Source organism: Chiroxiphia lanceolata, chromosome Z, assembly GCF_009829145.1.
Source record: "Chiroxiphia lanceolata isolate bChiLan1 chromosome Z, bChiLan1.pri, whole genome shotgun sequence".
Lineage (NCBI taxonomy): Eukaryota > Metazoa > Chordata > Aves > Passeriformes > Pipridae > Chiroxiphia > Chiroxiphia lanceolata.
Genome location: NC_045671.1, coordinates 19,255,810 through 19,278,708, shown reverse-complemented (window position 1 = coordinate 19,278,708; position 22,899 = coordinate 19,255,810). Strand labels below are relative to the sequence as shown.

The window sequence follows — 22,899 nt, the reverse complement described above, 5'->3', positions numbered from 1 at the left end:
AGGCAGCCAGTCACTAGTGGTGTCCCCCAGGGATCAGTATTGGGCCCAGTTCTGTTTAATATCTTTATTGATGACTTAGATGAGGGGATTGAGTGTACCATTAGCAAATTTGCAGAAGTTGAGGGGGAGTGTTGATCAGCTGGAAGGCACGAGGGCTCTTTGGAGGGACCTGGACAAGCTGGAGAGATGGTCTGATTCCAACGGGACAAGGTTCAACAAGGCCAAGTGCCACGTCCTGCACTTTGGCCACAACAACCCCCTGCAGCGCTACAGGCTGGGCACAGAGTGACTGGAGAGCAGCCAGGCAGAAAAGGACCTGGGAGTCTGGACTGACAGGAAGCTGAACATGAGCCAGCAGTGTGCCCAGGTGGCCAAGAAGGCCAATGGCATCCTGGCCTGGATCAGGAACAGTGTGGCCAGCAGGACCAGGGAAGTTGATTCATCACCTGTACTCAGCACTGGTGAGGCCACACCTGGAGTACTGTGTCCAGTTCTGGGCCCCTCAGTTCAGGAAGGATATTGAGGTGCTGGAGCAGGTCCAGAGAAGAGCAACAAGGCTGGTGAAGGGACTCAAACACAAGCCCGATGAGGAGAGGTTGAAGGAGCTGGAGCTGTTCAGCCTGGAGAAGAGGAGGCTGAGGGGAGACCTCATCACTCTCTACAACTACTTGAAAGGAGGTTGTAGCCAGGTGGGGGTTGGTCTCTTCTCCCAGGCAGCTATCAGCAAGACAAGAGGGCACGGTCTTAAGCTGTGCCAGGGGAGGTTTAGGTTAGATATTAGGAAGAAAGTCTTTTCAGAAAAGGTAATCAGGCATTGGAATGGGCTGCCTAGGAAGTTGTGGATGCTCTGTCCCTGGAGATTTTTAAGATGAAACTGAATGGGGCAGTTAGTGCCATGGTCTAGTAACCACGGCAGTGTTGGATCAAGGGTTGGACTTGATGATCTCTGAGGTCTTTTCCAACCCGACTGATTCTATGATTCTATGAAAGGTATGCAGGAAGGACCAGGAAACATGCAGAAATTAATACCTCAAGTTACCTCAATCAGACCACGCACACACAATCCTTTCAGCTGTAGTAGTTGCTTCCAGGAACACAGCAAGGGTGGTGGGTGAGAAAAAAAGGCATGTGTATCTAGGACACAAAGTATGGCACCTATTGTTCACTAATAAATGTGTACCAGACAAGAGGGAAGGGATGGCTGTCAGCACAGACGGGTAAAGGTGCCTGTTAGTTTTATAGGCTTGCCATGTTGAAGTACCGCCCATTCAGTGAAATGCCATCCAAGAAGAGAACTTAGAAGACTACGGTCTGAGGTTTTAACCACTCTCTTGCCTATACAAGGATGGAGGAGATTATGTGTGTGACCTGAAGACCACTGAACTTACACTTCTTTTCTATCCTACACTACTGGCAGTGAAGCAGTGCTGCTCGTTTGCCTTCTTCCTCTTCCCTTCCCTTCTCTCTTCAGACACATTTTAATCACAACAAAACACTCAACCACATCTATGTGCCTACGACATGCTCAGGAGTCTTTCCTAAGCAGATGGTCATTCTGAAGCTACCGCCAATTATTGTAGGGGGAGAGGTGGAGTATGATGTGGTCAGTCGTAACAGCCCGCCTCTGGATGCTGGGCTGGTATCCAGCAGTGCTGAGCTGCTAACTGACTTGTTCCCAGTGGATCAGGATGTCCTCCCAAGCAGCAAAGACACTGACTAAAGCATCCTGGAAACACCAATCAAGACCCCTTCTGATCCTTCTGTCCCAAACAAAACAGAAGTGCAAATAACTGAGAAGGTCAGTCTGTAGCTACCAGATGGAGATTATGGAGGCTATGGAAACTGAGATTCTACAGATCTCAAACTGTAAATTGAGATTTTGACAGCACACCTACCTTTGACAAGGTGCACCCAGAGGCACGGTAGGACACTGGGGCATGGTGAAAAACTTCAGGAAAACTGGGTAAGAGGAAGGAACAAAAGCTTGCACAGTTATGTTCATAGAACTACACTTCAGTATGCATTTTTCCTTTGGCTCTACACATCGAGAGAACTACTTGGAGTGATTCCAATGTGCATTAATGCACAGAGAAAGCGGTTTATCAAGAGAAAGGGCAGATAGACAGACAGACAGATAGACAGACAGACAGACAGACAGATAGATATTTGACTTACATTTGCTTCTGCAGTCCCCAAAATGCCCTTCCCCAGATCCCCAAAAGGATATTTTAGTATTGACATGTTGAAACGAACAGTAAAAGTCAATATAATTAATACCTAATGACTCAACACATTTAGCAACAGAAAGAATCAGTCTAAGAAGTGTCTGGAGTCCTAATTTAGAATGCAAGACACAACATAAAATGAGGGTTTTTCTTTCAAGACCAACTACTACTATTGATCTACTTCATCCTGCATCGAAAGTTACATGTAAATACTGCAATCAATTCTGCAAGTATCTGAAAGAAAGAGGAGAATGGGATTTCTGGAAGGTAGTAGCAATGGATACAGAGTTTTATTCTTGTTGGACTCTCACAAAAAGTAGCAAAAAATAAATACAGTTCAACGCTGACCTCTAAAATACACATTTTAGGACATTTTAAAAGTTCCATAATAACATCACTTTCACTGAACGTATCAAGCTTTCTGAGTACATCTCTAGAAAGGCTGAACAGTTTTATGAACTAACAAATACTGTTTTATCTGCTAATATCATCTTTGTATTGCTTTGTAACACTTGATAATAAGTGTATGGTTATTTTCCATATTCTTGCCAATTTTTTTATTCAATGACAGCTTTTTGTTTAAGAATGAGACAAATGAATTCCACATGTATTTAGGAAAAGACATCACACAAAGTAATAAAGTGGAACATTTCATACAGTTTCTATTTCACTTTGCAGACACAAAAGAAATTTCATCCCAACTTTTTAAAGTTAAAAAACAACAGCTACACTTGAGTATGAATTAATTTAGTGCTGAAGTTCGGCCTTAGAGACATTGATTGAATCACTTGCAGAGTGATACAGCACATCGAAGAGCTTCTCTTTAGCAACAAATCCTCTGCTGACACAACATCCCATTTTAGAAATGGTCCTTCAATAAAGGCACTCACTTTTGTAGCTGATGGTTCCACTAGTCTCTGACGGTGGCGTGCTGAGTTGAAATGACTCTTCTGAGGCATCCCTTCCTGACAGTGAATGGAGAAAGAAGAGAAAGAAGAACAGAAAAAAGGGGGGAAATGGATCATGGAGGGGATGGAATGGAAGATGTTGGAGAAGGGAGAGGGAGAGTATTTAACTGAACTGTACTTTCACTAACTTTGAAAAAGCTTTATTAAATCAATTTGAGTAATACTGCTGTACAAACATTAGAAAGAAAATGAAGTTTTTGTAAGAAGCAGCCTCATGAGGCTTTTATACACATATTATTCATATGCATTTTTGACATTGTCTCCTATAAATTCACACATGTACAAATGCCTACTTCACTTCGAGATAAAGTTAAACATTAATTTCAGTCTTCCCAAGTATAAACATTTTCTGTATCAACTTAAGAAGTTACACACAAGAAGACCCAACCCAGTAGCCATGCTATCCAGCCAGATTCACATCCTAACACAAACACCAGAATTTCCTCTAACAAAATATGACTTTTTAGATTCACATTCTTCACCCAGACCTTCAACAGGCTATCAACTACCTTACAGCTTAGAGTCTTTTACCTAGAGATTAAAGCCCTTGCCCAACAAAACCTGAGAAATAGCAGGCTCACGTGGGTAAAAGATAAGCATTTTCACCTAAAAAGCAAAATCTGAAAGAGCATTCAACTGAAAAAAATTGAAAAATGACAGTCTTCATTACATGTGCAAAACTATTTAGGATAACACCCTACTGCAGTCAATCTTAAAACTACCTGGATTTGCTGGAGATGCAAAGGGAGGACAGCCTCCTAGGCTTTGAACAAGGCAGCACTTGATTGTCTCTTGCTCTTTCCTGTGGTTCCCTCTCAATGATTAAAATAAATTATGTACGCATATTCAAACTGCTTAAGTACCAAAAATACTTGAAACTATAAACAAATATAAAGTTTCAACAAAAACAGATATTTTGAATAACTGCACCGTATAATCTGAAAACTTACAAACTAAAAGCTTAGTATATTTAACTCCTTTTCCTATAATGAAAGAATATTATAGATATCTATTTCTTTCACTGGTCTTTCTGCCCCTCAGGCTTCAGCAGACCAGATTACTGCAGAAGTTTTGTTTTTCTTTCACATTCGTTTTCCCCTCTACCAAAATCTTCCTGATATTCTTCAGGTATCATAAAGCCATACTGAAGAGGTGCTACTCTAACACATCTACGAAATATTATGAATTAAGGTATTAGGACAAACAGCTTTTCGGGAAAGCAATTCTATTTATTCCTTACTTCTTGACAGCCTACATAAATACTTTCAATTAAACAGCCTTGCAATGCTTTAATCACCTGAAACAACAGCACTTCCTCTGTTTGTTTTCAAAGATTAAGGAAATTTCAAAGTTATTTTTCATAATAAATTCTATCAAATATGGCACCTGAATTTTCAGGAGATAATTTAAGTTGCCACAAAGAGGGCTGAAGATTAAGCAATCATTCTGTCATTTCTAGAAACTCTAGGGCAACCACAAGAATTAGCATGCCCATTAACTTCACAAACATTACAGAAGTACTAGAAGACAAGAAAGAAGGTTGGTTTAGGCAGATCATAAAAAGTCTTGGGAGGAAGAGAGAACATACATAATAACTAATATTAAAAATATGTCAGAGCAAAGAACAAAACACACCAGGAAATAAACCTCAAAAATTGTTCCATTAGTGCCATAAAATCTAAGTACTTATACTTTAACAATAAACAGGAATACTTTTACACAACACTGCCTTCTGCTAGAATTTAATGACAGCATTTCCCACTAGCAGACACCCAAAAATCAAAGTAGTGCAGGAAACAATTTTAAAACACAAAGTTGAGTAATTTTACCAACCAAGTAAAACTACAGTAAATTTTGGGGTTGTTTCTAACTACCTTTTTGGTTGTTGGGTTGGTTTGTTTGTTTGTTTGTTTTAGCTAGTTTTAAAATACAATGCTGTTTTTGGTAAAAGAACTTGAATTAACCTGAATAGTTTCCCTTCCTGGCTTTGTGCTCTCTTCATCACTTTTTAAAGATGTAGAAAGAAGAGCAAAATTTAATTAATATGGAACATGAATACTGTTATTGAACTCAGGAAAAAAAAGGTATTTGCACAATGCTGTCCATATCCCATACAACACAACAAAAGATTTTTCCAGGATACGAGATACTGGTTCAAAATCCTCTCCCTGCTGAATATCAGGAGATAGAAGACCTACTTCTAGTTTCTTCCCCAAGGTACTTTAAATACTCAATCTCTCCACAAACTTTCCAATTCGGACAGTCCCTCATCACTGTAGTAAGTATGAGCTCTACAGTCTGCTATTTCAGGTATGTGTCTGAAGAGGAGAAGATATGGGTAAAGAGCCTGCTCCAAATCACAGGAGGTAGAGGATGAAAATTCATGAGACTATCACTTTCAAAACCAATACACTATTCTTCTAGGAGTCTTCTCTGAAAAATAAGTCACAATATTTTACAAATGTAAGACAGACTTGCTCCTAATTCTGCAAAGATATCCACAGGGTTCTTTAAATGAAAATAAAATTCTACTCAACTTGGTAAGTATTTCTCAAGATATCAAGACTCTGTTTTTCAAAAACTAGTTTTCATAGAAGTAGGTTTTACACCTCCTTAACAAAAAGGCTTCCACTCTCAGCATGACACAACACAGACAGAGCCAGTTCTGTAACCTAGAAAGATCTGATGGAAATAATCAAAGATTATAGACACCTTGGGAAGACTATATCATAATTTACCAAATCCAATATAGTAGTAGTAAAGCAAACTAATCCTAGTTATTAGAACCAGCATTACAGAAAAATTAGTCATCAACACTTGCATAAACACTTGGTTATAATTGCAGAAGACTCTCCTGCTGATTGTTATGTCTTTAGATAATACTCTATTAAATTACTGATGTAATTGACTAAAATTAGCAGTAAGCACTTGGGCTAGGTGATTTTATCACTGCTTCTTTTGGGAGATACTCTTGAAACCTTTGATAATTTCTTCTCAAACTTCTCAATGCCTTCCCATTATAATCTAACATAAACTTTAATATAGTCAAAAATGGATAGGTGAAAAGGGTCTCCTTTCTATCACAGCTTGGAAACAATGGTAGGGTCAGCTTAATCTTGACATTAGCTAGCAAGAGTGCTAATCTCCACAGGCCCTACCTTGCCTTGTATTAAGGTTATTAACCCACCTAACATGAGATCCTTTACCAAACTGAGAACTTGGAATTTTTGTCTTATTGGCATTTTTCTTCCTTTCCTGTCTTCCCTCCAGAATGCATTTCAGAAGAAGTTGAGAGCCACGACAAACAGAGTTTACATGTGGAAAAACCCCAGCACAGCACAGATACCGTTTCAGAAGCATAAATGTTTTTATAAATGTGATTATTCCTATGACAAGGAAAGTCTTTAGACTATTAGGTGTTTATGTGGGCTGTGCATTCAGTAACACCAGCCATGCTGACACATCAGAACAACATTCCAAATCGGAGCATATCAACATTTTATTAGCACAAAATAATCAGATGGGTAGACTTGATGCATACTGTCCCAAGTAGGGATGAAAGTTTATTATTAGCACATGTGAAGAGAGTTACCTTGAAGGTTCAACTGATCAAGGGACTTAAAAAAGCTGTTGGCACAGTGCATGAAAAAAAAAACCCAAAACTGAATTTAGAGGATAGAATAAACATGAGTAAAGGTCTTTCACTATGGAAAAGTTCGATATAGAGCATCTGAAGCAGGCAGACATTACTCTGTATGCATAGAGATTTTTCATTACATCATAACATCCTGCCTCCTAGTATTGCATTTCAGCTGATAAAAACAGAAACCTTCTGCCAATGTCAGCTGACATACTGCTCCATACAGGACTGTCTTAAAAGGGCAGACAAATCACAGAAAAAGAAAAGGCAGATCAGGGCCAGTGTCACGGAGACACAGCAATCTTTCAGTTGAAAAGCAAAAAAAAATAAAATAAAATTCAAAAAAATCTACACACTGAAAAGACTATGCATTCAGAGTAACTGCAGTTATTACCAGCAAAGCACATCGAAGGGTGAATATCATTTACAGAGGAACAGGTCAGTTGCAATTATAAGTTGACATAATAAAACTACATCAACAAGGATAGCTGAAGGAAAACCAGAATGATCCTTAATAATTCTCATTTATGGTAAGATATTTTAAGCTAGATGGCATACAGAAAATTGGCAAGGGAGCAGAACGAGTCAGAGACTTATTTCATTTAACAGGTGAGTAATCCAAGAAACAACCTTGTGGAAAACAGACATCTTTGAAGGAAAGGGAAAAAAAACCCACACAAAACCAAACACACACACCATCAAAAAAAAAAGGAAAAAAACCCAAAACACAGCCAACAAACAAAAAACCCACGCATGCAACAAAAACCAAACAAAAACAAACAAACAAAAAACCCCACACACAGACAGGGACAACAAGTATTGTGCATATTACATAGTTTATTCCTGAAGACACAGCAGCCTGAAAGCAGTTGTGAGGAGAAAACACGGTTTTGGCTGCAGAGGCTGGTAGCTGGTTCAACAACATGCAGACTTTAATACTGATACTAAAAGCAGTTTCCATAAAGAGCAGCTACCATTAACTGCATCGCTATTCTTGTGAAAATGGCAGTATCCAGAGACAAGCAACTGAAAATAGCAAGTGACACAAGCATGTGGTCTTATCTGAAGAGATTTCTACTGAAGTGGCCACAGACCTCTTGGGGTTTTTCTCTCTCTTTTTATTAGCTGCCAGACCAGGATCAGAAACAAGTGCCTGTAATTCCATACAGAGGAGCTGAATTCATCAACAAACACAACAGCTGATCCAACAGTTTTGCAAGTATTTAGTACTGAAGAAAAATAAATTCACAGCAACAACTCTCTCCACATCAAGCTGGACAAATCCTAATGCCAACAAGTCTATACTGAAAAACAGCTGCTCACATACCCTTGAATCATGATCTTGAAGCACGCTTCCTCCTCCAAGACTAGCCCTGGGCTATTTCCTCATGATATATCTGCACCCAAGACTTAAGTCTCTGCCATTTCCTGCAGTGTCCTACACTCCAGCCTGAGCATCTTGGCATTTGAGTCCAGCAAAAGCTGCAGCAAAGCTTACAGTCAAGGCCTGCTGTCATGGCTAAGATCACATCTGAGGTTTGTTTTTTTTCTTTGTGTATGGCGACTTACCTCCTGTTCTGCAGTCTCATACTAGATGCAGCTGTTCTATTCAATTACCAAACCACTACACTGCATATTTTTAAATGCTCCAAAGATTGCTTTTTTCCTTTTCATTTTAATGTAATAAAAAGTTAAAAGTCCTTCACAACATTACACTTCCACTCTGTTATCATTTATCTTCTTAGGAGAGCTACGTAAATACAGCTGTGAGAGTACAGCAAAAATACAATAAAAAGGACCAAAAAAGTAAGAAAATCAGAAACAAAAATCTTGGTTTAGAATGTGATGTGTTTGGTCTGATTTTTCTCTCTATTGCCTCACAGGGGGCCAAGACATGACAATCAAAGAACATCATTCAACTTCTGATAGCTCAGTAGTTTTAGGATGTAGTAAAGGAAGCAGTAAATATTGTGGAATAGATAAAAATCCAAGTCATTTCACATTACAAAAAACTTTTCAATTGTAACACTAATTCACCATATTATCCACTTATGATTTTATTAATTATATGGCACCATTCAGAAAGTCAACATACTACATCATCATTAGCATTTCTTCACACGCACAGCCTCCTGGCATTGGTTACCCGTTGAACAGATCTGTGAAAGTTACTAAGATCATCTCTATCAGATTCTTGTTTGGTAAAAACTACTGGCGATTAGGGTCTGTCCAGGTATCACAGTCATTTCATACTTAGCATACTTAGTTCTTGAACTGTATTAGAAGATAAAACTTTGACATCTCTCTTTTATTCTATAATGTTCTGCCTGTTCTGAGGTTACGAGTTCATGGTAAAAAGACACAATCAGTAAATTCTAGATCACCAGCCCTGCAGTCTCAAAGAAATAAATTTCTCTGTGTCTCGACTTACCAAAGAGATAACGAAATGCTATTCCTGTTTCAACAATAATATGACACTTTGAATGAGGAAAAAAGAAAGATCTAGGGAGAAAAAAAACATAAATTAGTTTCAAGTTTTCAGTGTTCCAGCCGCAGATTGGTTAATCAGCTTTTAATTATTAAGAAAAAGTGAAGAAGACTATTGAATTCATAGGCACTGCGAGCCTTCTTCTCATAAAGCTTAATTTAACTCATTAAAAGAATTTGATACTTCATAAGCAGGAAGGGGTAGCTGGGATGTGCAGAGAGGGATGGAGATTTCACATATTCTATCCCCACAAAAACTCACAGAACTACATAGCAAAACATACTCTGCTTATATGACACGATACCGAAAACGCACCAACACTTATGTGATATACAGTGTGGAAAAATTCAAGTACTTGAGGTGACATGCAAATAATGCAATAGATCTATGAAAAAACTGAGAGGATCTCTTTAGGTAGAGATGGACTTTAGCAGATGTTCAGAAGTTTGGAACTTACCTTCTGACAATATGGTATAAGACAAAAATATATGCAAATCCCTGCACTGGCCTGAGAGGTAACAAACAACATAGTATATTCTCTCATCATAGTCTCTATGACTTCAAAGTGTTCTGAATTCAAATTACTTATTTTTGTAAAACAGACCAGCAGACAGTAGGCAATTCAGGACGCCAAGTGCGGAGGCAAGACCAAATTACTAATTCTAACATACAGTTCTTTCCTCTCAGCTTTAGATTCAAGAAATTGTAAAATATTTGGGGGTTTACTGTGAGGGACGGATGGGTTGGCTTGGTTTTTAACTAGCGAGATGTTTATTTCTTGCTGATCACTACTGACCAAATTTAGAACTTCAGTGCAATACACAGGCTGATCAGGAAACCTCCTTCTACTGAGAGCAATCTCTCAGAAGAGCCAAAGCATAGTAAGTAAGGAAGATTTCTACCTAGTTATGGAATTAAAAAAAAAGTAACAAGTTTTCAGTTACTTGACAAAGAATGTCACTTTCATAGAATCATAGAATCAGTCAAGGGACCTGAATCAGTACCAGAATCTAAAAGGGACCTCAGAGATCATCAAGTCCAACCCTTGATCCAGCACTGCCGTGGTTACTAGACCATGGCACTAACTGCCCCATTCAGTTTCATCTTAAAAATCTCCAGGGACAGAGCATTCACAACTTCCTAGGCAGCCCATTCCAATGCCTGATTACCTTTTCTGAAAAGACTTTCTTCCTAATATCTAACCTAAACCTCCCCTGGCACAGTTTAAGACCGTGCCTTCTTGTCTTGCTGATAACTGCCTGGGAGAAGAGACCAACCCCCACCTGGCTACAACCTCCTTTCAAGTAGTTGTAGAGAGTGATGAGGTCTCCCCTGAGCCTCCTCCAGGCTAAACAACCTCAGCTCCCTCAGCCTCTCCTCATCGGGCTTGTGTTTGAGTCCCTTCACCAGCCTTGTTGCTCTTCTCTGGACCTGCTCCAGCACCTCAATATCCTTCCTGAACTGAGGGGCCCAGAGTACTCCAGGTGTGGCCTCACCAGTGCTGAGTACAGGTGATGAATCAACTTCCCTGGTCCTGCTGGCCACACTGTTCCTGATCCAGGCCAGGATGCCACTGGCCTTCTTGGCCACCTGGGCACACTGCTGGCTCATGTTCAGCTTCCTGTCAGTCCAGACTCCCAGGTCCTTTTCTGCCTGGCTGCTCTCCAGTCACTCTGTGCCCAGCCTGTAGCGCTGCAGGGGGTTGTTGTGGCCAAAGTGCAGGACGTGGCACTTGGCCTTGTTGAACCTTGTCCCGTTGGAATCAGACCATCTCTCCAGCTTGTCCAGGTCCCTCCAAAGAGCCCTCCTGCCTTCCAGCTGATCAACACTCCCCCTCAACTTCCGCAAATTTGCTAATGGTACACTCAATCCCCTCATCTAAGTCATCAATAAAGATATTAAACAGAACTGGGCACAACACTAATCCCTGGGGGACACCACTAGTGACCGGCCGCCAACTGGATGCAGCCCCATTCACCAGCACTCTCTGGGCCCGGCCCTCCAGCCAGTTCCTAACCCAGCACAGAGTGCCCCTGTCCAAGCTGTGGGCTGACAGCTTTTTTAGGAGTATGCTGTGGGAGATGGTGTCAAAGGCTCTGCTGAAGTCCAGACAGACCACATCCACAGCCTTCACCTCATCCACCAGGCGGGTCACCTGATTATAAAAGGAGATCGGGTTGGTCAGACAGGACCTGCCCTTCCTAAACCCATGCTGGCTGGGTCTGATCCCTTGTCCATCCCGTAGGTGCTGTGTGATTGCACTTAGGATGATCTGCTCCATAACCTTGGCAGGCACTGAAGTCAGACTGACAGGCCTGTAGTTTCCCAGGTCCTCCTTGCAGCCCTTTTTGTGGATCGGCGTGACATTCACCAACTTCCAATCATCTGGGACCTCCCCAGTGAGCCAGGACTGTTGGTAGATGATGGAGAGAAGCTTGGTGAGCTCTTCTGCCAGCTCCCTCATCACCCTTGGGTGGATCCCATCTGGTCCCACAGATTTGTGGGGATCCAAGTGGCTCAGTAGGTTGCTAACTGTTTCCTCCTGCATTACAGGGGGGCTGTTCAGCTTCCTGGTTCTGTCTTCCAGCTCCAGAGGCCAGTTGTCCTCAGGACAACCTGTCTTACTGTTGAAAACTGAGGCAAAGGTGTTAAATACCTCAGCCTTTTTGTCATCTTTGGTGACTATGTTCTTCCCCATGTCCAATAAAGAATGGAAGTTTTCCTTGCCCCTCCTTTTGCTATTGATGCATTTATAGAAGCACTTCTTGTTATCCCTGACAGAAGTGGCTAGATTAAGTTCAGACTGTGCCTTTGTCTCTCTAATTTTCTTTCTACATGACCTAACTATATTCCTAAACTCTTCCTGAGTAACCAGCCCTTTTTTCCATAATCAGTAGGCTCTCTTCTTTACCCTAATTTCCTTCAAAATCTCCCTGTTCAGCCAGACCGGTCATCTTCCCCGTCAGCTTGCCTTTCGATAGACTGGGCCAGCCTGCTCCTGTGCGTTTAAGACTTGTTTCTTGAAGCATGTCCATCCCTCCTGGACCCCTTTGTTTTCAAGGGTTGTTTCCCAGGGTACCCTCTGAACCAGTCTTCTGAGTAGGCCAAAATCTGCCCTGCGGAAGTCCAGCGTAGAGGTTTTATTGATGGCCCTCCTTACATCCCCGAGTATTGAAAACTCTATTATTTCATGGTCACTGTGCCCCAGACGGCCTCTGACCACCACATCTCCCACCAGCCCCTCTCCGTTTGTGAACAGAAGGTCTAGTGGGGCCCCATTTTTCCTGGTAGGCTCATTTACCAGCTGGAGCAGGAAGTTTTATCCTCTATACACTCTAGGAAACTCCTAGACTGCCTCTTCTCCGCATTATGGTATATCTGACAATCCTTACAGTTAGGGTAAGAAACCAAGTCAATAAAAAGCGATGTGCATGTGTAGCTTCAATTTCAAAGAGTAAGAAAACAAACTACCTCAGACAAACTCAAACTGAAAGCTATCTCCCAAAGAGACCACAAATCAAAGGTCATGACTGCATCTTGCACCAATTAAGTTATTCAGCAACAGAAAGTACTGGCAAAGGAAAAATTCATCTGAAGTAATTTCCTGTATCCCATTCTTGTATCATAGCCATAGATGTTAAATTTTGTGTAAGAAAAACGTGTAACTACCAGGTTTCCTTGAATCGCTTGGCAGTCTAACGCATTAGTGTGCCAGATACTCTCCCATTAGCACTGCTAGTTACAGCACTACCCCCTTCTCCCTAACCGCATCCTGTTGTACACAGACAATCACACAGCATTTGAACAAAGAATATTGGGCCATTTTGAAAGAGAAAAGGGCAAGAACTAATATCTGACAGGATTATCATGGATTACTGCATTTCCTCAGTGGTGCTAGAGAGAAGACACATAAAAAATAGGTGCTTTAATTATGAACTTTTTTCTAGAGTAGCTCCTTTGCAGAAACTCATCCATTTAAAAGTAACTGAATCTTCTCCCTGCATCTCAGAGCCTGAAGACAGGAGAACATACTTTACATACCTATAAGCCTGATCACCATTTTGGATTCAGCATCAGAGAAGTTTAGTACTATAGATTTGTCAGATAGACTCCACATCAGAAAGAAATTATACTGAAATAATTGACAGTGCCTTTAGGGTGAAAAAGGTGCCAAAAACTAACTGGAATGTTCCATTCTTACTGTTAAAACAAAGGAAGGAGCATAAGGTGCTACAGAAACCATTAAATGACATCAGCCCTAAACACACACAAATAAATACATAGGGACTGAAGTGGAGAAAATCAAATGGATGCACAAAAAAGGTGGTTGTTCTGTCATTATTCAAATCTGTTCTTCCACAGTCTTGTCATAGATGTTTAAAAATACACAAGCTCTCACGCGCAATCTCAATCAGAAAAGAATAGCATTTTGCTGTGATCCTAAGAAGAAAGTAAGAAAACCAAAAGACAAACAGGAGAAAAACAAAGTTTGCATTACTGGTAGGACAAACTGCATGCAACTTAAACCAAATTCCAAAGACTCGTGAAAAAAATCTATGCTGAAATATGAGGATCTATGCAGAGTCCCAGGAGCACAGACAAGAAAGACAAGCACAGACAAGCACAGACAAGTATTATTTGAGAAGTGAAATTGAACCAACTTAACAGTCAGTCAAGATGCTGGACCAATTTAGCAGGCACTGGTCTCTTTCAAAAGATCAGGGAGAAATACAACAAGGTCTTTGCAGCCACCTCATAAAAATAAATTTGTTAAGAGTTAAATCTCTTATCACAAGTGCAAAGCAAAGCATGTAAATGCAGTAACAGTCCATATTCAGCAATAAACATGATATGCTTTGCATTACATCTTCTCTGTTGCCAACCAACACAAGAAAATCGTAGATTTTGACCACCTCGTCCTAAGAACAATTTTGAACTGTTGCTTCCAGACAAGAGCAAATATTCATGGCTGTCCTAGTTAGAACAGCTGGGACTGATTCATCACTGGATGGGTGTAGCCCAAAACGGTGTATTCTATAGCCTTCCATGCCATTTCCCAGAAACTGTTATCAGTAGAGGCCTGCGAGGTGGGGGGATGTTCCTGTCCTCATGCCCTTTTGTGGAATTCCCTGCTCTGAGGGAAGGACTGAGCATCCTCATACCCTTTTATGGAATTCCCCGCTCTGAGGGAAGGACTGAGCATTCCTGCCTGAACCGTAGAATATATAAACCTGGAGTTTCGGAACCTTTTTCCACTCGTGGGATCCAGAGGAGGACTGCAGCTCACCGCTCTCAACCAGACTGCAGCTCACCGCTCTCAACCAGACTGAGACCACCACCCCTCGGCTGGACTGCAATCACCACTTTTGACCAGATTGCAGCCGCTCTCCCACCAGCAGGTTTTTCCCCTCTCCCTTTACTTTGGACTCGGGGGGGGGGCCCAAGGAACACCACTTTGTTTATGCCCCAGAGTGCTGGGTTATACATTTGGGTTTTGTGGGTTTGTCTGTATAACTGTACTTATTGTATTATTTTATTAAATTGTTATTCTGACTTACAATCTCTCTTTTGAGTTGAGTTCATTTCCCCTGCTGGCTAGCTTTTAAACCAGCACAATGGCAAAAGTGACAACACATGAAAACACTATTCAGCTTCATGCCTGAATTAATCTCCTATTTATCATTGACAGACAGGCACAGAAACAGCCTAATAATACAACATATTTCATCACTACTTTGCTTACACCAAATAAACTATGATAATCTTTTATGATAAAAGACAAACATGCTGCGTCTTGAAGAACTGAAAGAGAAAACAGCACATAACTAATAAAGAATCAGAGTAACATGAAATATAGCTCTTATCCTGGTCATAAACATTTGCTCTTAATTTTTCATTTATATTACTCCTTCCTTTCTTGCAATTCTCTACCTTTACTAAAATCTCAAAAAAATTGAAGCAACTGAAAAATAGAAAGCTGTGTTCACAAGGGACACTGGAGTCTTAAAATCAATTCTCCACTCATAACCTGAATTTTCCAGCTGTGCTCATGAGTGTTGCATTCAGAAAACGTAAGAGTTAAGGGAATATTTTCAGGTTCTTCTGTACACAAATTCTGAATGCTAAATTCCCTAATGTATCTGCAGAACTTATGTACAACTAGACTTTTTTAGAGCAACTGAAATGGTATCCTTCTAGTGGCATAATTTAAAGTAAAGGGGCAAAATACATTGAAAAAACTTTTCACATCAAAGAACTCCACACAGAAATTAATGCAAGCACAGATTTTATACACTTTTTAGCACATCTCCCTTGCTTTTCACATAGAAAGAGACAGTTACATTGTGGGACCAAATAAGAATATGTATTAGTCAAAAAACATCTTCAGCTATCTTTCTCTATTTGATACAGCATCATTTATCTGTAAAGAACACCTGGAATATTCAAATATACAAAACACATGCAAAAAATACGTACACTTCAATTTCTAGCTTTCTAGGGCTAAAATAATATCAGAAGAATTATACTGTGGCATTTATCTCCACAAAACCTATCTGTGCACTTCAGTCCATTGTACAAGGCAGACAGTCTAAACAACTACCAGACTCCAGACAGCTAAAACTGACATTCAGAAAATATACATTGCTTGGTAAGAGGAACTGGTAGTGCCACAAGCCCTATCTTTAAACTAAGCACCATCTATTAGTTTGATTAGACTGTGTGATTACTCAAACATCTTCCTGAAATTTGATCACTTGAAATTTTCTCTTTTACAGCACCTACACAAGGACAAAAATTTTGATATAGTGCTGCTAAACTGGATCTCCTATTTCTGATAGTAAGGCCTAAAAAAATACCTATTTTTAATACTTGTCAATGCTAATGTTCCCTCGGTTTGACATAGTGTCTTGGGGAGGACACCTAGATGTCACAGAAGTGTTATTTAATATCCCTGTGAAACTAAGCCAATAATATATACAAAACAAAGGTATTTCAAAAAGGACAAAGTACTCTCAACATAACATGCTCTGTAGAAACTTGGAGTTTAGCATCTGAAGTCTCTGAAGAGCTTGTTTTTTCTCAAGGGCACAGACACCAAGTGCAATTATCCTTTTTATCTCTAAACCCAGTTTTTGCATGCTACTGAGGAGCGCTAAACTTTAGACCTAAAAATCAAGAGGGATGTGAATGAGGAGGCACAGAGACTCAAAAGGAACACAAAAGTAGAAACTGTGACAAAGTAATTGAATAAGATTATAGAAGACATGAGTTGTTTACAGGAAACAATGTTGTTCTGATTTACACTGGATGAGGCATGGATCCTACAGAGAATAAGAGTCAGAGTTGCAGAAGTTAGCACTACATGCAAAGGGGAAAAAGCAAAGAAAACAATATCAAAACAAACTGAAATTGAAGTATTGAGTGTTCTGCTTTGTGATCATTTTTTATCAAAATCATAATTTATGGGGTTTTATGTAATATTAATGTTCAGCTGGATAAATGCCACTGTTATAAGCAAAAAGAGAGTAGTGCTTCAATCTAATAGGAAAAGGAATTAATAGCATCTCAGAGCCTGTGGGCAATTCTGATAAAACTGCTAACTTATAAAATGGAAAACTTCAGACTTTCAAAGCAAATTTAGTGTATCAGTTGGTGAAAACAAATCTCAAATCATCATGCTGAATGTGACAGATGAAGCCGCATCACAATCAAAATTGTATCAAACTCAAAGGAAGCCTCTTACAAAATTTCAAAAACAAAACATGGAAAATTACTAGTTTCATTGGTTGTGACAAAGTGAGTAAAAACCATTTGTCAAACCAAGGACATCCCATGGAACTGAAAAAAAAAAAACCTGTTTCAATAAGAAGTTACTGTCCTTCATGCAGCTATTATCCCTACTGTTACCAACAAAACGGACAAAGAAAAGAAAACACAAAGAAAAAAGCCCCGCAAACAAGCAGATTTTGGAGATAAGCCAAGTGACTCAGGAACAGGAGCTAATGAGTGCACAGAGGACAAGTGCACAGCGGATGCCAAAGCTGCTTTTTATTATGATCCTTAGAACACAACCAAGATCAGTTCAAATCATTACAGATTCCACCACTGAGCTCATGAAAGGATTTCATATGAAGAAACATTATGATTTGCCTTCCAAACCTAACATAAAACAGTCACTCAGCTTTGTGACATACTATAGACATTAACAAGAAATGTTGTTACAATTATCAGAAGGCATTAGTAAGAAGTGCGCTATGGGCTACAGACAGCAAGTTTGGCCCCGTGCCAAATATTTTAGCTCTGAATGCAGCATGGGACACTTTTTTCTTTTTTTTTTTTTTTTTCATTTTTCAGAAATGCTTTCACAGTTCAAATAATAGCAAAGTATTTCTGACAGAAAGCATTTTAGAGGACCTGACAAGCACATAACAATGCGGGAATGACTGGAAAATAAAGTGAATAAATTGATCAAGAGATCGTATACTCTATTAGGCCTGCACAAGTGACAGCTGAGGAGAGGAAAAGTGTTCTTTACATCTGTGTCTCTTCTCTCAGAAGGGTGGTCCTTTGCTTTTTAAAGGCAGCTATCACTTACCACAGCACTACTTATCAATATTTAAGCAATGAAAATATCTATTCTAACTTGCACATCTCTCTCCCTACAACAAAAACAGATTCAAAATGCCCTGTTTCCTACAACAGTGCGTAGAATGACTTACAAAGATGGTTCTATCTGGAAGAAAAAAATAAATAATTTATCAAGATTATACAAAATTTGGGCTTTTTTTTTTTTTTTTACGTTTTATATCTATGTATGTTGCTCATGCAAAAAACTCATAAAATGAAAGAGCAAGTGCTACAATTTAAGTAGTTCTGAGCTCTAGTTTGCAAATCTGGTCCCTGTTAGACAGGACTGGACACAACTACTAAGCAGAGGATGAATGCAGTGTGCAGATATATAGCCATTCCCATGCAGACGTATACCCTGTCTTCTTCTCAATTGATTAATCTGAACCTACTGGAAATTACAAACTGCAATTTTTTATTTTTTTTAATCCTTCTGGTTCCATGCCCTCCACAGACTTTTCCTTAAAGACTTTTTTTCTGACACACTTACCCAAAGGCACGCATACATATCAGACCTGATTTATAACTACACAACTCCTCCTTCATACTGCAAAACCATTTCCACCAACACAGGAACACCAGCAGAGAAAATGGATCAGGTCCCTCTCACCTAGAGGAGAACACTCATGTACACAGCATTCAAATCAGTGAAAATTATTAAGAACCTTTCCAGAACCTCATCTGTAAAGTTGACTTTTCCATCCTTTTTATTCAGTTTGCAACAGAAGGCAAAGTCCAATTAATACTGTACAACTTTTATCATCATTTTTGTCTCAGCAGACCACACCAAGAACACATTCCTAAGCCTGAACTGCATCCACAAAAGAGACAGTTACAGTCTCCCTATTTCCTTTTCTCTCCTGTAGAGTGTGGCTTCCCAGATGACCCTTCCACTTCACACATCAATTTTCAGTATTTCAGAAGAATCATGACACCTTCTACACCAAAGAAATCTCACCTGTTTAGGAGCCACAAATAAGGCCACTATGCCTTGGAAATTATGTCCTTTCTTTCTGATTTCTCAGGGTGCATTTTTAGGTGAATCAATAAGCAATGACTGGGAAAAATCTGTAAGGCTTTAGTTTTTGCACAGGTCTTTCTGTACCAAAAAGGACCCTTTTTGTACTGAATTTCAAAACAGCTGTCTACAAAAGATAACTGTTTTCCTGTACTGGAAGCAGAAGGAAGGAATAGTCAACGCTACATAATGACTGTGCCCCTTACCATCTTTGCTAGAAACGTATGGAATTGGCATAAATTGATTTCCTCAATTCTGCAAAAAAAGCAACACTCACACCACATTTTCATTTACATTGCCTACTTCCATTTCTACAGAAATAAGTCTGAATTGTGTGATTATTTTTACCTCACACCCTATCCCCCTCAAATGCATGTATTAGCTTTTCCATCAGAATTTTTCGTGTTGGTTATAATGATATCTCTGCAAGCAACACAGCACAGTCACTCTGAATTGAAAAAAGCCTTAAAGTCCCTACTAAAATTTTTCAGGAGAAAAAAGTGTATAAATACTTAGAGACCAGAAAAGAAACAAACACAGCATTTTCTTTGACATCTGGCAGGTTGCATGTATAACTGACTTCTCTGCTGTTGATCAACTTCTCTGCAAGTCTAATTGAAATAGCTTATGTAATTAGCCAAAGATTTACAAACACTGTTTACCAGCCACTTAGAGGCGAACTGAAATTAGCAAAAGGAAAAGTAACGGCTCAAAGCATCTGTCTGACAAAGTGAAACCTTAATCGGTGCTAGAAGTATGACTGAAGCTGGCTGCATCTGGCAATAAGGTTTCTCCCACATTCCCACATCCTTCTTAGAGATTCAAGGAAGTATGTGCTACCTTTACCCACCATTGTGTGGGTTCAGAGTCCTTGGTTTAAGGCAATATAAAGAACACTGCTTGGCCAAACAACTAGACAAATTCATGGAAGAAAGACCAAACACAGGCTGTTAGCAGGATGCAATCAAGAACTGTAATTAAGAATATGCTATAGGTAGTTAGCTTTTTCATCTTTTTTAAACTTATTTTCAAGAGACAACTATTTCAATCTATACTAAACTACATTTACAAATTTTAGAAGTTTAAATAAATGGTCAATTTTATCCTAATGTTTCTTACCAAAAAAAGTATTCTTTGCAATTAAAGCTTCAGAATTTCCTCATCAAAAAAGAGCACATACTATAGATTCAGAAACTTTTATTCTTCCATGAATACAACCAACATAAGTAACTGGACACTAGAAATAGGTTGTAGTAAGATTAAACAGATGTATGTATTCAGGATGCAATAAAATAAAGTCTCAGTTTCTCTCAGAAGCCTGAGCACCAGAAAAACCTTTTACATAGCAATCCAACACAAGATTTATCCAAGTCTACGTATTTACTTAAGGCTTACATTTTGAGATTCAATTCAAGCCATTTCCTGGCTTTTTTTAAACACAGCATGATGGTACATGGCATTAAACACAACTATATCAGGTTCCCGTCTAAAAGGAAATGGCTTGTGTGTCCTGTAAATCAAGCTTTGAAGCAAACTGTGCACAAAGAGAAAAAAAAAAAAAAGCAGTTACAACAATCTGGCTTTTAATTTAAACATGTGCTATTTCTTGTTATATGATTGGTTTAATTTAAATGCAACTTCACCTGAGAAAGCACACAGCTTTAAGCAGATTTACCTGCTTTTAACGTTTCTACTTCTAACCAAGAGAACTGACAAAGTCACATGAAGTTATTTAACCTTATATTGAAGATCACAGCTATTTCAGAACTGTCTTAACTCAGATCTTGTCCTTTTCTTTCCCTCACTGATGTTTTGTTGTTGTTGTTGTTGGGGGGAGAGCGGGGTTTGTTAGGGTTTGGAGTTTTTTGTGTTGTTTGGTTGGGAGGGTTGTTGCTTTTGTTGAGGTGGGGGTTTTTTGTTTTGTTTTTCCTTTTTTTTTGTTAAATCCCTTTCAGAATATACTCAATATAATATACTCAATATACTCTTTAAAAGACAGTATCAATAACATATGAAAAAGAAGAGGGGACAGTTTCCCACAGAAAACAATGGCAAGAGAATTGTTTAGAGGGTTTTTTAAATGGTAAAAACATATACTACCATTATAAAATAAAAAAGTCACTACTTTGGGATGTACTATAAAATCAAAAGGTCAGCAAAGCAGACAATTCAGAGACTTAATATTTACAGACTGAACTTAAACAGCAGCAACACTCCTCGTCACATGTCATATCACCTGCTTTCCCACTCACAAATTCTCTAGGCTAGTTGCATAGCCAACAGATGAAGATAAAAACAGAGCAACAGAAAAACATAAGGGGAGCAAGAGGACAGTAAAAGACAGATTCAGTTTAAAGGTCTAATAAGCGTAACTTGCGTGTAAATAGGATTTCTCCCCCTCCCATCTTTCTCTAGATGGTAGTATGTCAACCTGAAAACTTCTGACCATTGGCTTATTTTCTCCACTCTAAAACCAGATTCTAATGACAGTCATGAGGTACACATCTTCAAAAACAATTTATTACTGCATATGCTGCAAGTCTGAATTGGCCTTTCTGGTAATAGGATTATTCACTGTGTAGCTTTTAATATTCTTAAGCGACCGTAAGCAAGTCTCTGAAATAGTTTTGTTATTCAGCCACAATTACTTTGTTAAAGTTACAGAAAATAAAATAAAATATAAATAACGTGTAGAATTCGATGCACTTCTTTCACACGGAGGTTTAAGTTTTCCCTTAATCAGACCAAACTGCTGTTCAATTCTTGTCAAAAGGTAGAAATCCAGTTTACACTACTGAATGAATTACAGCAGGTTTAACAAGAGGAAATCTGGCTTCATTGTGAAGATCTACCTCTTGAAACTTTTATACCCTCTTCTTTAAAAGCTGTCATCCATAGTCTCAACCTGCAGAAGAGATCCTCCTTTCCACTTCACAATCACCTTACAGCAAATATTTATGAATTAAGGACTGAATAATGCACCAAAATCTTTTTATGAAAGTTATTCACTTTCCACAGCCAAATGTTATCACACAAAAAGTTAAAGAAAAGTTAATGGATTCTTAAAAGACTAAGAGAACCAAGAGAGTTCCAGGACTTCTGTATGCTCCATAACAACACGGGCTACAGATCTTACTTGCCTTCATCTGTCTAACAGAAACTGTCACACTGGAGCAGCACCAAGCTGAAACCACTGATCAGAAAGGGCTTCCCAAAAAGTTCAAAACTGTGCAGGTTTAGTGCATCTTCAACATTTTAATTTACATTACTACATAATGATCTCAAATGCAAGGAGGCTTTCCTCTTCACCCTCCTCCCACTGAAATTGCGAATGTGGAGGATAACAAAAGAAAGGAAGTACATTCATCGCTGAGATCGACTTGAGGAAAGGGCTTTCAGAACAATGGGCAGTAATGATGTAGTTTGAGATGGTGCTCCATTTTGGTGAAAGAGTAAAAAAGTAACTGCACTCTGTATCCGACGGTGGTCACATGCTCTATATTAATACACTGCAAAAAAAATTAATTTTTTGATCGTTTAAAGCATTGTCCTAAGAGAGTATACGGCTCGAGTCTTGGATTCAAACAACATACGGTACCAACACTGTGTCATAACCTACACTCCCTTTGAGATACGGCATTTTCTGGAGTTTAGGAACGCCAGCAGAAAAGTCATCCCAGAGCCGCCCCGGCCACAAAGTGCGCTGTAACCGGAGTGCCGGGCGTCGGACAAACTTTCTCCCCCCGGCAATGCCCGCCCGCCGCCCCGCTCCGGAGCTCGGCCGGCGGAGAGAACCGCACCGCCGCCGCCGCTCCTGCCCCTACCCTGCCTGTTCCCAGGAAGAGCCCGGGCGGGCGCTGCCCAAGCCCTCCGCGGGCAGCGGCCACGCCGCGCCCCGCCCGCACACAGGTGTCCCCCCGCGCCGAGCCCGC

General features: G+C 39.6%; 1 protein-coding gene across 3 annotated transcripts in view; it reads right to left on the bottom strand.

Annotated features, from left to right (window-relative positions):
* Window positions 1-22,899, bottom strand: part of MAST4 (microtubule associated serine/threonine kinase family member 4) — a 296,868-nt gene that overhangs the window by 172,101 nt on the left and 101,868 nt on the right. The window contains exon 4 of one of the 3 annotated variants that reach the window (XM_032675468.1): window positions 3,116-3,190. The exons of the other annotated variants lie outside the window; for them this stretch is intronic. Coding sequence (XP_032531359.1) covers window positions 3,116-3,190 — 75 coding nt within the window. The remainder of the gene's footprint in view (window positions 1-3,115; window positions 3,191-22,899) is intronic. 3 annotated transcript variants of the gene reach the window in all.